At 37.3% G+C, this 17,625-nt stretch overlaps 1 protein-coding gene across 5 annotated transcripts in view; it reads left to right on the forward strand.

Moving 5' to 3' along the window:
• The window catches only part of FMN1 (formin 1), a 183,245-nt gene that overhangs the window by 61,316 nt on the left and 104,304 nt on the right, over positions 1 to 17,625 (forward strand). For 3 of the 5 annotated variants that reach the window (XM_032691135.1, XM_032691134.1, XM_032691136.1), the window contains 2 exons: positions 3,871 to 3,903; positions 8,268 to 8,329. In XM_032691135.1, coding sequence (XP_032547026.1) covers positions 3,871 to 3,903; positions 8,268 to 8,329 — 95 coding nt within the window. The remainder of the gene's footprint in view (positions 1 to 3,870; positions 3,904 to 8,267; positions 8,330 to 17,625) is intronic. The other 2 variants (XM_032691138.1, XM_032691137.1) reach the window with 1 other exon arrangement.

Here is a 17,625-nt window from a genome sequence, read left to right on the forward strand (position 1 = left end):
TATGAGGAAGGCAAGTTCTGTGAATTATTTCTTTTACTGTGGTTTTTATTTTGAAATATAGACCCCACTATGGACGTGACCAATCTGATGTTGAAAAGGCCCAAAATAGTCAGAGGGTTTTACAAGATGATTCCTGTTATATAATTGAAACACAGTGAAAGAGCAATTGTGTACAGCACAAGAAGAATGACTTTGTATTTTATTTCCATGGTTCTGTTTCAAAATATATGAGGCCCTTTGTGTAACAGAAATGCCTCTGAGTTTTACTGAATTCCCTTTCCTGTTCTCCAGTCTCGCTGTTCATGTGTTCTGAAGTACTGTTTGGCCCAGCATTTGAACATGAGAGATTTAGATACTAGTCTAAATTGAACCCTGGATCTGAACACGCTAATGCTTTCTAAAAATTTGCACCTGCATTTTTGACTGGCTTTTCGGTTTCTTTTTAGATAAATTCAATATCAGCCCTGCCAAGGTTGCCCTCTCTGCTACAGCACAGACGTGTACTCTTATCTGTAAAAAACCAAACTCAATTTATTGTGCATTTCTTAGTTTTACATATGTCCGTGTTTTAAGTGTGATAGCAGTTCTAAACTTGAGAATTGCTGAGACTATATGGGGGAACTGGTGTGTCTCTGTGTGTGGATCTGTATTGTGCTTTCATTCACTCACATGCCCACCCCCATATGACTGAATATGCACGTATACTGCATGTATAGTATGCATGGACTCACAATGTATACTTACTGTATATAGTATATAGTGATTGCGAAGGTGTTATAGTTCTACAATAATAAGTACTTTGTGTTTTAAATTTGTGCTAAATTAAGTCAGTAGAGTCTGTAATTCATCAAAGAAATTCTGTAATAAATCTGTTGCTCATGTTTCCTAATAAGGTGTTATTTGTTTACCATATTGCATTGGAGAATGTAATCCTGTAATAGATCAGATTTGTAAATACAAAGTAGGATGTTTATTGAGAAAGAATCAATGTTGACTGTCCCTGGCAGCAGTACCTCTAATGTGGCCTTCCTGGGAGGGTGAAATTGGCAACTGAATCTATTAGTTTCTACTGTCAGGTAAATGAACTGTAACTGTAACCTCTCACAGCTGAGGAATGGTCAAATAGATAAGTTACTCAGGTGATTGCTTCTGAATAGTGCTTCATACTTCTTTGTTGTCAGAAAGAGGAGTAACTGTTTTCTTCATAACAGAGAATCAAGGGTGCTGGTTTTTCTGTAGGAAGCTGGTTTTCTGTGCATATAGTTCTGTTATTTTCAGGGAATTCAGTGAGTGTGGTGAAGAAACTTCATTTTGTGTAGTAAGTTTACTCTAATATCCTCTGTATTATCTTAGCATCCAGACGGTATTTAGATACTGGACTATTGGCTTGTTTAGGGCTGTTTATTCTCCACAAGTCCCTCTCCATCTGTTTCCCTTCCTCACATCTACCATATTTTCATCGTACCAGCATCTTAAAGGTGCTGAAAATATTGGAAATTTTAGGTTTGGAGGGTTCTTCCTTCTCTTAAAAGTAAAACAAAACCCAAACAAACAAGAACCCCCCCCCCCAAAATTGAAGATGTCTGCTCATTTCCCAATCTACGGAATTGACATCCTTACATATAATGAATGATGGGGCTGTTAAAGAAAAGAGTTCAGGTTCAGTGGGAAGTAAAGAAAGGAGGACAGATAGGAGTAGATGGAGCGGAGTGGGGGAATAAGGATTAGAATCATGTATTAAAACTACATGCAGTATTGTTTTAGCCAATCCTCTATCCCTAAAAAGTAGGTAATTCTGTGAATTTCTTCGAGCATAAATAAATTTTATTTTCCTACTTATAAAAGGATTTTTAAATGCAGATATGCATTATAAAGACCATTCCAGGAATGAACAAATTACATGTTTTAAAAGTTGCTCATGTCTATGTTTTTTGGAAGAAAATTTGCTGCTGTTTATGACTGCAGCATGAAAAAGCCTGGAAGATCAAATCAATGCATCAGTAAAAATAAATAAAAAGTAAAAAAGAAGATGTAGCTGTAGTGAGTAGATTCCTTTCTGACACCTGGTGGTTAAAGATGAGAACGACATGGGGAAATAATGGAGGAGGAAACAAAGACTTACAGGAAAAGAGAATATTGAAAATGATGGGACCGAGGGTTACCATGCTGGAAGAAAACATTAAGGAACTCTCACTATTATGAAATTTAATGAATCGACTCAATTATAAGTTTATGATTTCCTTTATGCTACAGGGTGAGGTACATCTCAAGAGAGGTAGATTGCACTCAAGTTTTCCAGCTTTTGTTCTCTAATTACTTTTAAATTGTCTTAACATTATTTTGCATGTTTTCACGTCCCGACTTATAAGGCTTTTTACAAAAATGAGTTCCTGACCAGAAGTGGCTATATAGGTCATTTAACTTCAAAGGTTCTACTTTCTACTTGAAGTTTTGAGGTCATGGCAGAGAAGGTTACTAAATTGCTTATGTAAAGTTTGAGGAGTAACCCATCTATTTGATGTGTAAGTTATGGAGATTTCTGTGGGAAAGGTTTTCGTATAAGATTTTATTTAAAATTATTCAAGTAGTTAAGTTGTTTTGTTACCAGAGAAGAAAAGGAAATTCTTGCACAGTACAGTTTCGAGCACAAATAGAATAATGCTGCATAATATTTGAATGTATATACTTACTTTTCACAACAGTTTTGAAGAATGAAAATTTCCATTCAAAACATTGTGACCTTCTCTATCCAGTATTCCCAGGGATGTAGCTTGAATTTTTTCAGGTCACCAGATTTACCAGTGAATGTTTGTACCTTTTCTTTTAGAAAGGGTCATGAACAGTGCAGCTTGCTCAATATGACAACAAAGATTGTCATGAGCATGTATTGTGTCTGTTTATAAACATTATTGCTGCTCTGTTTTCAGACAAATTCTGTGCGATGATAAAACTGAACATATATTCAGCATTTCCATAAATTACATAGGTTGTCCAAGACATCAACATTTTATTTCATGTTTGATTTTCTATGCATTAAGGAAAAGCATGCATGCTGTAGTGTTATTTTGTTTGCAAAATAACGAAGCATGCCTCATACTTTATCATTAAGAATATTTTATATGTTTTGTATCTACCACGTGGTGGCATATGTGATCTGTCATATATGTGAGCAATGTCTTTCACTGTTATTGTACAGTTTGTAATTTTTTTTTTTTAAAATGCATGTTTTGGAAACAAAAAGCAAAACAAGGAATTCTTGGAAGTGTTTCTACCCCAATCTTCTGTCTTCTAATCAGATTGTATGGAATGAATCTCTCAGAAGAGTCTAAGCTTTCTGATCTGCTTTGGTCTCCTTGCCTTAACAAATAGCATGAGAATACAATAATGAGTAAACATGGTTGTTATTTCCAATTGAAAATCTTGAGGAATGAACAAAATAAATTATTTCATCATTCTGCAGTGTGTGATATGCAATTCTGTGTATATATCAAGCTGAGAACTTTGAAGAAATATTTGCAAGTTTGTTTTTGTAGTGTTACTGCATGAGGCCCAAGGAATGTCCATGGGCTTTTTTACATGTTAGGAATTTTTTTAAGTACTTGCTATTTGATTTTGATTTGGTTTGATAGACAGTGCTAATGTCTAACAGCACTTCAGAAATTAGGCAGTTAACAAGCAGTTGATAATTTTTTGCAAGAAAAAATTATATAAGCAGGAGCTGAAAATAGCGACTGAGTTATATGTTTGTAGTAATGAATAAAAAGCATGCGGTCAACCAGACTCCCTCCTAGCATATGTAATTCAGGACTGTAAAATATACATTCCCTGTGTGAAGCTTAAATACAATCTTACTTATGCTTTTGTCTCTAGCTCACCTAAACATTTACAAGGAGGGACCACCAGGTGGGTGGAACAGTGTATGTACAATGTTGTCCATCTGTATCTAGTCTTTGGTCTCTTTTGTTACCATAAAGGTAGTATTTACTTTTCCTTGATGGAGTAGAAATGGTAAGTGTAGAGTCTGCTGTACATGTTTAGTTCACTGTTTAGAACTAAAAATTTGATAAAAACTACAGAAGTTCTATAATACATCAGGAACTGTTTTAAGAATTCTAGCTTATGTTACTTCAGTTTCAGTGTCTGCCATCCCACTAAAGTGAGTGGAATTTAGGTTGACTTTCAGATCCATTTCACAGTGCTGAGTGTAAAATTTTACAAAGTTAAGATTTGAAGTCTGATTAGAAGAAGATCACAATTGAGAACTGGTGTATTACTTTCTCTTCCTCTTTTTCCCCCGCTCATTTATCTTGTCTGTGAGCATACTCCAGGTAGATGGAACCAATTTTAGAGCTAATCTAATTTGCCTAATAATTAGACTTGTTATAATCTGGCAGTGTTTATTCTGAAAATCTTTGAAGCAAAGACTGTAGTGAAAATTGAGCTAGTGAAGTTCTTTCTGAGTGGTCCTTCATTCTGAGGTGTATGTTACATACAACTGAGGTAAATTGTTGAATTTAAGCAAAGAAACAAGGTGAAGCAAATTAATAAATGATGAGAAATATTGTGGCAATATACTTTTACTGATTTGAATAAATATTGAATATAAATAGCTGGAACAGAAGCTCTTTGTACGAGAAATAAATTTGCACTGTTTAGTAGTGTCATACTAGTCGGTTTGAAAGAATTGAATTGATGATAGCTTTTTACTTTTCCATAACTCTGATGGAGTTGATCATACACTGATCCTTATTCAAAACAGGAGCACATTTAAGACTGCCAAAAAATACAGTAAAATCTCACTGAAAACTGTGTGAGGGCTAATTAGATAGTAACTGATAATGCCATTAGTAATCATAAAATCACAGAATGTTAAGGGGTTGGAATGGACCTTAAAGATCATCCAGTCCCAACCCCCCCCTACCATGGGCAGGGACACCTCCCAGTAATGAATCAGTACAGATGTCTTCTGAAGGAAAAGGAGATTTAATTGAGCTTTAAGAAAAAGCATGAACTATATTAACCTGATTTTTGAAAGTTTATTTCAGTTATAGTCCCTGCTGCGTCTTTCTGTGTTTTCTTGCTCAGTTTTGTATTCACCAAGAACAGGACACACAAAGCCTTGACTGTTGGTGGATTTCAAGTGAAGCCTAAGAAACATATTTTGAACAAACTCTCATGACTTGGAAGCTCCTTTTAAGCAGCTCTTTCTAATAATGGAATTATAGAATCAGCGAATGATTTGGGTTGGAAGGGATCTTAAAGTTCATTTAGTCCCAACTCCCCTGCTATAGGCAGGGACACCTCCCAGTAGACTAAGTTGCTCAGTGTCCCATCTAACTTGGCCTTGAGCACTGCCAGGGATGAGGAATTATTGTCAAAATGTGTAATAACTAAATGAGGCTGAGTTGGAACTCATTTTTAAAAAGAATTTTTTGATAGAATTCCTGTTTTTTCTAAAATAACTTGTCACTTCTGCAATTGCTTGCTGAAGTAACTGACATTAGCTGAATAAGGCATGTTTCAAAGCATTAGTATTTTTCTGTGTATTCATTAAGTAGTTTCCTGTCTTCATGCTTTTCATAGAATTACAGAATAGCAATCTGCTGACTTAAAACTTTGTAAGGATTAAGATTTGGTGTTTGGGGTTCTTTTCTTGATCCTTTTTTGTAGTTGAGTTAGTCTTACAAGACTTATAAACAAACCTTATGACCAGAATAAACTCTTGATGCATTATGTCACTGAAGAACAAATTAGTCCTTAATTCTACCATATAACACCATTTAAATGATGATGCAAGTGGACATCATATTAGAAGAGATAAATCCAAAGGAGTTTGAAGCCCTCTTATTTTCTTTGAAGTTTCATAATGGGAGTCCAGTCATGTTTGTTACAGCTTCATGGATACTTCTTAGAAAGTAAGACAGTGTTAAGACTGTTTTGCATTAATTAAAGTAACTGATATTAGAACTTGTTAGAATTGCTCTGTGCATACATACCATCTATGATCTTAGGTTAGTAAAGTTATATTGTCTAAATAGTCTGTCATTGAGTGGACTTGTGGGCAGTCTGGTCTGAGAGACAGATCTCTCCCTGACAAGGTATCTTGCAAAATGCCTGTCACAAAAATGACATACACTTAGTATTTAAAAGATTTCTTAACTTTATGCTGTGTTAGATTTCATACATGGGGGTTCTTCCATCTTCTCTGACTGCACAAACATTTGTGCCAAAATAAAAAAGTCAGTAGCAGAAGGCTGGGAATGGGTAGATGTGAAAAATCTGCTTCTGGTGCTAGTGCAGCTCTATGTCAGCATATGTGAATTATGACTAACCCAAATCCCAAAGAATTTTAAGCATGTGGCAATCCTACATAGAAAGTCGACCTTTTGTTAAGATAGAGTTGTATCCTTCTGTTAGCCAAACTAAGAACTGATTGTTAGCAGCATTTTCAAAGGCTCTTGTTTGCTTCAGTTATCATGTGACCTTGAAGAGCTAAACTTCAAGTCAGGATGTTTGTGAGGTTCATGCCCTGCAACCTGAGTGCTTAAGCAGCTGAGGTGACAGAAGGGTCATAACTTTTTCTGGGGACCTGAGGCAACAGTTTGTTAAGTCCTGTTTAGGTGAACGGATATGCAGAGCCCATGTCCAGAGGGAATATCAACCAGTCAAAGGAATTAACAGCAGAAAATTTAAAAGTTTGTAGACCTAACTGGTTGTGATTCCAGCAGAGCAGTCAGGCAATTTTCTCTTGCTGGAAAGCTCTAAGTAGAGACCTGTTAGAGAGGAAGGAGAAGTTTAGACAGATACTATTATTAGCTAGAATCACCCAAGGTTTTTATTTCGTACCTTGTAAAATATCAATCCTTTTCCTTCTGACTTTGTATATCAGTTCAGCTGCTTGCACATAGCTTCACCTGTGTTTGAAAAAAATAGGTTTACATTAAAAGTTTTGTTGTCATGTAGATTTCAGGGTGATGATGAGGTTATCTTTTCTTTCCTCTTTCCTTCATGTGCTCTGAAGAGAAAAAAAGAAAAAAAAATGAAAAAAAAAAGCACCTAAGCATTGGAATATTTTACTGCTCTGGTACTTTGGTCCACACTTTGATACTTTAATGTTCTGCTGCTGAACAGACCGTACAAACTCCTTAGTGTTAGAGAACATTGACAGTAACATTTAAATTCCTTGGACTATTTTTAATCCTTGTTTAAATTAGGATTTAATTCCTCTTTTAGCAGAGGAAGCAGAAGCCAAACCACAGAACTGGAAATACACTTCTGAATGTTTAATTTGGAAGCAGATAGAAGTGGGACTTTGATCATCTAAGAATGAACTCCAGTTGCTTGTTTAGGAGGGCTGTAGTTTCTGTCACAATGTGTTATAGAAGACAGGCTTCTCTCAAACCATTACACCAGTATATCAAAAGTGCGTATCTTTCTTCATCTGACCAAATGTATGGATTGAGAGGAGCCATAGCATGAGACCCAGGTTCTAGAGATCCATTTGGTGAATCTACATCTTAACATTACAGCCATCACTAAACCTGCATAATCAATGCCAAACCTTCTTGTTTTTCCACTGCTGATTTGAATTTCTCTGGCTTTAAGTTTCTTGCTTTTAATTATAATACCTTTGGATTTTGTTATATTCTCACTAAATGGAAGAGCTATCCTGTATCCTATTCACAGTATCCTGTGAAGATACTTATACTCTGTAATTAATCTTAATCTGATAGAATTTAGACAAAGAATTCTTTATATCTCTTGCTGTTGGGTACCTTTCCAGGTCTTCATTTGCATTTGTGATTGCTATTTTATCCAGTTTGACTGTGTATAGTGATTGTATGTTTACAGTTCCATTTAAATTGTTATATTTAATGCGTGTTATTTTATCATTTGGGGGGGGATGTGCATTCATGTGTATGTCGTAATATTCTGTCAGTTCTACATTTATCTGCAGAACTCAGCCAAACTAAAGTTTCTTGTTGTTATTCCAGTCTGCCATATCTTCCCACAGTTTTTCCCTCTCAGCATGGAAGACCTCTTTTCTTTATCCTCTTCTCTCAGAAACACCATAGAAAATCTGGTCATGTGGCCATAGAAAAAAATGCTTATTACTGTGTTCAGATTTTCTTTTCTATCACCACTGTAAAAGGTCATTTATTTGAGAGCCTACATCTGCCTTCTGGACTCAGTAGTGTTGTATGAAATATTCTGTGCTGAAGATGGCATATTTTTTTCTGACTCGAATGTACTTTTTATTTTTACAGAGTACCAAGCTGCCATTTTGCATTTAAAGAGGGAACACAAAGAAGAAATTGAAACATTAAAGGTATACTTTTGTAATGATTTTTTTCTTTCCGTGACTCTAGTGCATTTTACAGATTTAAGTAGTGCAGACATACTTTCCATCAAATGTTAAGAATTAATTGTTTCTTTCTAGAAGTCGTTTTCAGTTGACTGCCAACTCAGCTAAAATTGATCTTAATCTATAAAATCTATACAAACACTCATATATGATGGGAAAAAGCAGTTTTACATGTTTCCTGTTTATACTTTTTCTTATTGCTGTGCTCCTAAATTCTTCCCTCTAATTCAGCAGTGCAGCAGTACTTCTACATTGGTACTGGCATTTAACTACTCGCTCTTTCTCAGTGAAACATAGTTCTGTAGAAACAGTTTTCTATAATTTTAGAATGAAAAATAAGCATTTGTGAGACTCTCTGAAGTTTTGCATTGAGCACTCTGTACTGACGTTTCCTTTTTTAAAGTGTAAACTCGACCAACTAATTGTCAAAATCAGAAATAACACAGTTTAGTGTTAAAACTCAGTTTCCTTTGGCATGATTGACTGTGCTAAGCAAAGTGAAATATTACAAGGAAGTGTTTTTATCATAAAAGCAGGAACTTAGCTGGCAGTATAAGTGAATTCGATGAACACCCCTGATTTAAAATTAATAGCATCTTCCTTTTCTCACCAGTTATAATATATTCTTGAGCATAGCTGCACAGTGTCTAATACAGGTCCATATGCTAAATCCTTAGTATAGAGGTCATCAGTTACAAAACATTCTGTATTTCCTTTGTCATCATTAAGGCAAATAGGATGGAAAATAAACATTTAATAACACAGAGATTCTGATAATTGAGCACACTGATACAGTGCCTATGTCAGCAGATCACATAGAGTAATCATCAGACTATCACAAGTACAGTATTTGTATTACACAGTGTTTATGTCTTTGTGCCTGCACAAGGGCCAGGACCTAACTGACGTAAAACCTATGAAGTTGAGAAAGCTCAGTGAGGTCTTTGAGTAGGCAGGTGTGGAATGAAGGTAGCAGCTTGTGGAGTGTACAGCATCTCTTAAAATTCAGCACAGGGAAATGCAAGCTAGCACTAAAGTAAATACAACAGTAACATACAATAAATATTATCAGTAATTACTGTTAAAGAGAAGAGTGTTACTTTCCCACACAAGAACAGTGCATGGATCCAAGGGGGATTTATTCATTTTGAGAGGGTATTTCATAGAATACATAGTCTCAGTGGGAGAGTAAACTGCATGCTTCTCCAGCAACCCTGGAAACAGTAGCAGCAGAAGAGACAGGTATTGGTAGGCATCCATGACAAATCACACATCTCTCCAATGACACCTTTCATGAAAATAATGTTCCTCTTGAGTATTTTGTCTTCCATAAAAGTACATTTGAAAAACACAGGAGGAGAAGTAGATGCTGTGATTTGCTGCTCATACCTTTGAATGACATAAACATTCACTTTATCTGGGTTATTTGAGTTTTTCTCAAATATCATGTCTTATTGATAATTGTGTTTATATATTGTCTTGTTTAGTAGTACAGAAATTGTGAGTGGGTTGTTTCCAGAAGTGTGAAATCCTGATGTAACGTTCAACACCATAAAATCTCACCATTCTATATATGTATGTAAATACAATTAGAAAAGAGATAACATGCAAATATTTGCTGTCCATGATTGGTAGAAAATTTATGGAGTTTTAGCACCTATGTCCTACAGATCGTGTTCATCTTCTTATATTTCAGTTATTTGGCAATTATTTTCATGTTGGAAACTACACTATGTAGTTTCAAAGGCAAATTACAAGAGGTGATATGAATGTTTTGTAGGCCTTCAGGTAACGGCAGTGAAGTGAAAACATCATGATGATCAGAAAAATAATTTATTAAGAGAAAGAATACCTGTGTTTATTGTATATGAGACATAATTTTAACAGATTTTTTAATTTGCATTTTGGAGTTACTTATAAGTTAATGGAGACTGTGCACTGTGTTTGTAAGTTTGTAAGATTGATCATTCCTGAGAGACAAAGTGATCTTTCATTTTACAATATAGATAGACATAAAAACTTCTGTACCAAGGACCAGTTGAATATCCTGTCCGCAGCAGTGGGTGCTTAGAAAATACATAGAAGAAATGCTGACTGAAAGAGTAATGTCTTCTTCCTGTAGGGTGCTTTTTGTTTTGATTGGGGTTTTCTTTTGGCAGTTCTGAGTGTCTTCATTGTCTCTTCCTTGTTGCTTCTGCTTCCACTGCCTTCATGCCCCTTCCTCATCACTGTGCTGCTTGATTTTTGGACCTCAGCGCAACCTGGTGTAAGGCATCAGGTTCATAAAAGATGCACGGCGACCAAATTGCTGAGAAATGTTGCCCTAGTGTACCATTTCCAGCAGTGTTGTAAGGGTTTTCTGAAACAGTCTGCACGCAGGTTTTGGTATATATAGTAGTGATTGTAGTGCATACGCTTCCATGACTTCTGCTATGCCAACTGAGTAGTGTTCCTTGTCTTTTTCTGTATGTCCTTGGCAATGAATTCCTTATACTAGAACGGCATCTGCCATAGATGCATAGGTTATTTTGAAGCTCTTTATTCCTTTGGAACGTGGAGAATGCCGTGTGAAAATTTCTATATCATAGAATGGTTTAAGTTGGAAGGGACATTAAAAGTCATCTAGTTCAAATCTCTTGCCATGGCATGGACACCTTTCACTAGACCAGATTGCTCCGGGCCCCATCCAACCTGACCTTGAACACTTCCAGAGATGGGGCATCCACAATTTCTCTAAGCAACCTGTTCCAATGCCTCACCACTGTCACAAGTAAAGAATTTCTTCCTAATATCTAAACTAAACCTACTCTCTTTCAGTTTGAAGCCACTATGTCCCTCATCCTAGCACTATGGGCCCTTGTAAAAAGTGGAAGGCTGCTGTAAGGTCTCCCCAGAGCCTTCCCTTCTCCAAGCTGAACAATCTCAGCTCTCTCAGTCTGTCTTCATAGGAGAAGTGCTCCAACCCCCTTTCATCATCATGGCCCTGTTTTGGACTTGCTTTAGCAGGTCCACGTCCTTCTTATGTTGGGGACCTCAGGGCTGGATGCCCAGGTGGGGTGCTCACGAGAGTGGAGTAGAGGGGGAGAATCCCCTCCCTCATCCTGCTGGTCACACTTCTTTTCATGCAGCCCAGGATACAGTTGGCTTTCTGGGCTGCAAGTGCACATTGCTGGGTCATGTTGAGCTTCTTGTCCACCAACACCCCGAAGCCCTTTTCCTCGGGGCTGGTCTCGATCCATTCTCCACCCAGCTTGTATCCATGTTTGGGATTGCCCTGACCAAGGTGTAGCACCTTGCACTTGGCCTTGTTGAATTTCATGAGGTTCACAGATCCACTTCTCAAGCCTGTCAAGATCCCTCTGGATGGCCCATCCCTTCCCTCCAGTGTGTAGAACACATCACACAGCTTGGTGTCACCAGCAAACTTGCTGAGGGTTCGCTTGGTCCCATTGTCCATGTCACTGACAAAGATGTTAAACAGTGCTGGCCCCAGTAGTGACCCCTGAGGAACACCATTCGTCACTGATCTCCATTTGGACATGAGCTGTTGACCACAACTCTTCGAGTGTGACCATCCAGCTAATTTCTTATCCACCAAGTGGTCCAACCTGTCAAATCCGTGTATCTTCAATTTAGATACAAAGTGGTGGTGCGGGCCATGGTCGAGTGCTTTGCAGAAGTGCAGGTAGATGATGTCTGTTGCTTTCACTGTATCCACTGCTTCTGTAACCCTGTCATAGAAGGCCAGCAAATTTGTCAGTCACAATTTTCCCTGTTGGCTATCACAAAATTCCCTGTCGGCTATCAGCAATCAGCTCCTTATTTTTTATATACCATAGCATAGTTTCCAAGAGGAAAACTATTATTTTCCATAATCTTGCCAGGCACAGATGTGAGACTGATTGGTCTGTAGTTTCCTGGGTCTTTTTTTTTTCCTTTTTAAAAATGTATGTTATGTTTCCCTTTTTCCAGTCCGTGGAAACTTCACCTGACTGTCGTGACTTCTTAAATATAGCAACTTCCTCCGCCAGTTCCCTCAGGATCTGCAGATGCATCTCATCAGGTCCCATGGACTTGTGCACTGTCAGGTTGCTTAGATGGTCTCAAACCTGATCTTCTCCTACAGCAGGCGGTTCTTCATTCTCCCAGTTCCTACCTTTGCCTTCTGCAATTTGGGCATTGTGGCTGGAACACTTGCTGGTGTTCCAAAGCAAAAGAGTTGTTGAGGACTTCAGCCTTCTCCATATCCCAGGTAACCAAGTCTCCTGTTTCTTCCCAGAGAGAGCCCACATTTTCCCTAGTCTTCTTTCTTTTATCACCAATGTACCTATAGAAGCTTTTCTTGTTGCCTCTGATGACTGTGGCCAGATTTAATTCTATCAGGGCTTTATCATTCCTTACCAGATCCCTGTCGGCTTGGACAGTTCCTTTACAGGAATTGTCCAGGTAAGCTCTGTAGGAACCACCCTTGGTAGGCTTCCATTTTGTATTTGAGTTTGTCCAGGAGCTCCTTGTTCATTCACACAAGACTCCTGACATTTTTGCTTGACTTTGTTGGGATGCATCACTTCTGAGGTTGAAGGAGGAGATCCTTGAATATTGACCCACTTTCCTCTGCTCCACTTCCCTCCAGAGCTTTATCCCATGGTACTCTACCGGGCAGGTTTCTGAAGAGGTCAAAGTCTGCTCTCCCGAAATCCAAGATAGTGAGCTTGCTGTACACCCTCCTTGCTACCCTAAAGATCTTAAACATCACCGTTTCATGGTCGCTGCATTCCAGTCTTCCCTTGAGCTTCAGATTCTCCACCAGCCCCTCCTAGTTCATGAGAACAAGGTCCAGCATAGCACCTCTCCTCATTGACTCCCCTATGACTTGGAGAAGGAACTTACCATCGACTCGTTCCAGGAACGTCTGGAGTTGCTTGTGTCCTGCTGTGTTGTCCCTCCAGCACAGGGACAACACAGTTATCAGGGTGATTGAAGTCCCCCATGGGGACTGGGGTTTATGAACAGGGCTTGTGAGCAGATAGGCTGCTCCAATCTGTCTGTAGAGGGCCTTATTTGCTCAGTATTCCTGGTCTAGTGTCCTGTAGCAGACCCACACTATAATGTCACCTGTCCCTGCCCTCCCTTTATTTCTGACCCGTAAGATTTCGGTTGGCTCCTCATCCATTCCCAGGCTGAGCTTCATGCCCTCCAACTGGTCATAGACATAGAGGATAACACCGCCTCCTTGTCTCCCTAAAGAGGTGAGGGCTACCTCCCCTACCTGTTCTTCCTAAGAGCCTGTATCCTTCCATTCCCAACACTGCAGCCGTAGGGGTCATCCTAGCACATATCCAAGATGCCGATAAGGTGCGATGCCCTGCAGGTGTGCACATGTCTCTAAACTCTTGTTCATTTCCCGTGCTACCTGTAGAGTCATTTAAGTTGGGCCTCCAGTGAAGCTGACTTGCTGGCTGGAGTGGCTGGAATTCCTTTGTGCTGCTCTTAAGGTGCTCTTCTGCTGAGCTGTGACCCCTCTCCAAGCTCTGGATATCAAACTGTTACATGTGGGATGATTTGAGGTTCCCCTCTCCTGGCAACTTCAGTCTAAAGCCCTGTTGACCAGCTTGGCAAGCCTATAAGAGCAAAGTTCATGCTTTATGTCACCAGCATTTGCACTGGAATGGAATGCATTAGAGAAGACTAAACTTTTTCTGTATACTGTCTTTCTTGTAGCTTTTCATTATTTGAAGGAAGGGAAGGAATTATTTCAATATAAAAAAATATTCATTACCATATACTGGTGTACAATATTGTATACTGTGAAGTATGGAACTTTACATTATAAAATTTCATATGGGAACATATAATAGAGAAGGAGAATTGTGTTTCGATTTCATGTAATAACTTGATGCATTTTATTCTTTAGGGTATAACAGAAAAATGGTAGATACCCCAATTACTGGAAATGCTTGGGTTAAATATATGTAGTGGCTTTTAAGTGAGAGATAACTCACTAACTAAAGTTTATTCTTTAGTAATAAGAAGTGTCCTATAGCTTTGTATTCTTTCTTTTTGTAGTTATTTTCTTTCTTGAGTGTGTGAATGATAATTCCTAGTGGATTTTATTTTTTTGGATTTGTTATCACTGTGTTCATTTCTTATAAACTTCATATGGAATACCCAGTGTGCAACTAGAGCTTTACCCATATCACTAGTTTGTAGAGGTTCATGCTGAATCTTTAAGACAGTGAAATTGCAGTGAATGTAGAAGTCCTGAAAGAGGTACAATCACTGGATAGGAAGGGTGAATGACAGTGCTGTATTTTACCATCTTTGTGTTATCACCAAAACTTGGAAGTGTTGTTCCTTTTTTTGATGTCACTTGAAATCAATTTTAGTCATGTAGTGTGCATACTAATTAAGTTTACAACATGTATTACACCAAGGCAATTATTGATGAATCTCTACCGTCTCATACTGCGTTAACAATCTGCATAACTCATAACTTAAAGGTTTAGTTAATGTATATAATTCAGCTGAATCATCCGCATGAGATAATGTTTAGATAGGGTAATGTAGTTGCTGCATTCAAAGGATTTCTTGAATTTTTCTTTTAAAATTTACAAATAAATAAATAAGATATTTTTAAGATATGAAAATACTTCTGTTTTCCAATGTTAAATGTTTTGTTTTTCCTGCTTGTGCCACTAGATGTCAGCTAAGTGTTTCAGAAGCAGTTCCCAAAAGATGTCACAGTTTCTCTGTACATATGCAAATCTCATACTTCTAAACTGTGAGAGTATGTGTGTTGGTGACATCCTGCCCACTGTTTGTGTATCTGACACAGTCTTAGTTTTAGGTCAGAAATTAACTTGCACATTATGGAGCTAGAATTGAAGTTGCTCAATAGATAAGTAATCACCTTCATAGTATTTTCCCTACGGAACCAAGTCTTTAGTGTCTAATAACCAACTCAGAAAATGAGAACGATTTAACATTAAATCAAAATAATGTAAATGGACTACTGACTTCTGAAAGAAGGGAATGTAGTTGAAGGCAATATTCTGATTGCAGTGCTTAATATTTAACCCAACACATAGCTGCGCAAGGGTGCAGCATACCTTTTTTTCTCTAAGTTCATTTCATAAAGTGAGTAAAAATTTAAGTTTTTTCTCTAGTATCTCCTTGTTCCCTTCAGCACAAGGGTACCAAATGTCCCTTCATCTTCAGTTACATGGAAGTTTAATACTGCTTTTGGAAGATGGAATCAAAGTCCTAAGCTATTCTATAACCCTGTACGCTATGCGTGAGTCTCCGATACAGGTTGTTAGGCTTCCAGCAACTCACTATATCTTTTACATATTTCCAAACTGAGAATAATAGCATCTTTAGCTATTAATCACAGGTTTTTATAATAATAATATTACATGATGCATGTCATATAATATACTGTAAGAAATAATAACTATAGATAACTTAAAAATGATGGAATAAACATTATATAATAAAATAATATTTCTGTGTATCTCAAAGTATCTTATGACAAATTTTAGAAAGAAATACCTGTATGGTTACATCTAACACAGTTATGAACAAACTTAAGAAATAGTGAATGGTAATGCAGCTGGTGTAAAACTGCCCGTGACATTATGAAAAAACAAGCTGGCCTCATTTAGAGAAGAATGTATCATGAGGTGTTCATAGTGACCTCTGTGGCCTCCTTGGTAATGTTTGCATTTTTGCTTTTTTGTGAAGGTTCCAAGAGCTGAAATGTAGAAGTGGCTAGAAAGTAATTTCCTTTTCACAGAAGAACTTGCTTAACTTTGAAAACAATTTCATATCATAAATTGAAATTAAAGACCAGTGCCTCAAAGTGACCCAGAAAATGTTGAAAAATGTGGAAGAAAAAGGAATGTGAAAGGGAAAGTCATAGACCAGTCAAAATGATCTGATAATTTAAAAATTATTTATTTTTGTACTGAGACCAAAAAAACATAAAAACATTTATGTTTTTATAAAGTAATAAACCTTTACCTTTGTGATGACCTTTTCGTCCTTTTACAAAGCTGTTTTTCTGTGTCTTGTGCTTCATGAGTCCATTCCTGGCTCTGTGTCTTTTCACTTTTCCATTCATTTTTCCTCATGGTCAGTATGCTTCCATTTATGAATGCTTCCATTGCTCTTTAATTATAACATGAGTATAACAAAAGGTGTTGCATTTTGAAATTTGTAATTCAGCTGTGGGAGGCAATGGTGAATAGTGTTGAAAGTTGTTGTATGTCAGAATGCTTATGAAAATATCTGTTTTATAGAAGCAGGTGATTGCAGTTTTATTTTGACAATTTAAAATATCTTTTACTTACATGTAAACGTAAAATTTCATTTCAGCTTCAGAAATTACATCAGAAATTAGATGTTTTAACACCAAATCAAAAAGTTTTACAGTATTTTAATTTGTCTAAATCTTCTCTTTTGTAGATAGTCTATTACAACAAGTTCTCTTTGAGCAGATTGAATTGAAAAAAAGTCTGACCTGGATACTCTCAGGGATCTTTATTATTCCTTCGTGGAAAAAAGAAATTTTTAGAGTTTTTTTCCCCCCTTCTGGTTTGTGTGTACAAATTTGAATTCTTGCATGGGACAGGGATGTCGTGATTTGTCAGCAGTCACTATGTTTAGAAATCTGCTATTAAAATACGGAGGTCAGTGACAAATAGTGTTGAAAGCTTTATATGCCACAGTACCTAAAACATCTAACTAATGGATATATGCTGACTTTTGGTGATAAAATTTTGCTTTAGGATGCTGAGATTGTTGCTTTTAACTTCTGAAAGATGAAATGCATCCATAAGGTGGCTTGCTGCTTTGAGTGTTCTCTACTGGATTTTCATATCCCAGCTTGCATGTGTAGAAGAAAACCTGTATCATGTATGCTGCTTGGTCTGGTGGAGTTGCAGCTCAAAGGAGCAGCCAAGGTCAGCAAGGGTTTATTAGTCTTTCCTAATGAGCTATTCAGGCTTTTCAGCATTTCCATGTGGTGAACTGATGAAGGTCTCCCAGCTTGTGGTTAATTATTGATACTAATCTCGCCTAACTTGAAATGTTTCAGTCTTCTGTGTTAGCTGCTAAATGTATGGTTTCACCACTGTGTGTGTACTGTGTGCCTTTATGAATCTTCTTCTTGGTTACTTTGTCCTCCTGAAGGAATTTTCCCAGTTTGCTGCAGAGCCTTTCTGCAGTGCAAGAAAGGAAAACATAAAGATTGGAAAAAA

The sequence above is a fragment of the Chiroxiphia lanceolata genome, chromosome 6, assembly GCF_009829145.1.
Source record: "Chiroxiphia lanceolata isolate bChiLan1 chromosome 6, bChiLan1.pri, whole genome shotgun sequence".
NCBI lineage: Eukaryota > Metazoa > Chordata > Aves > Passeriformes > Pipridae > Chiroxiphia > Chiroxiphia lanceolata.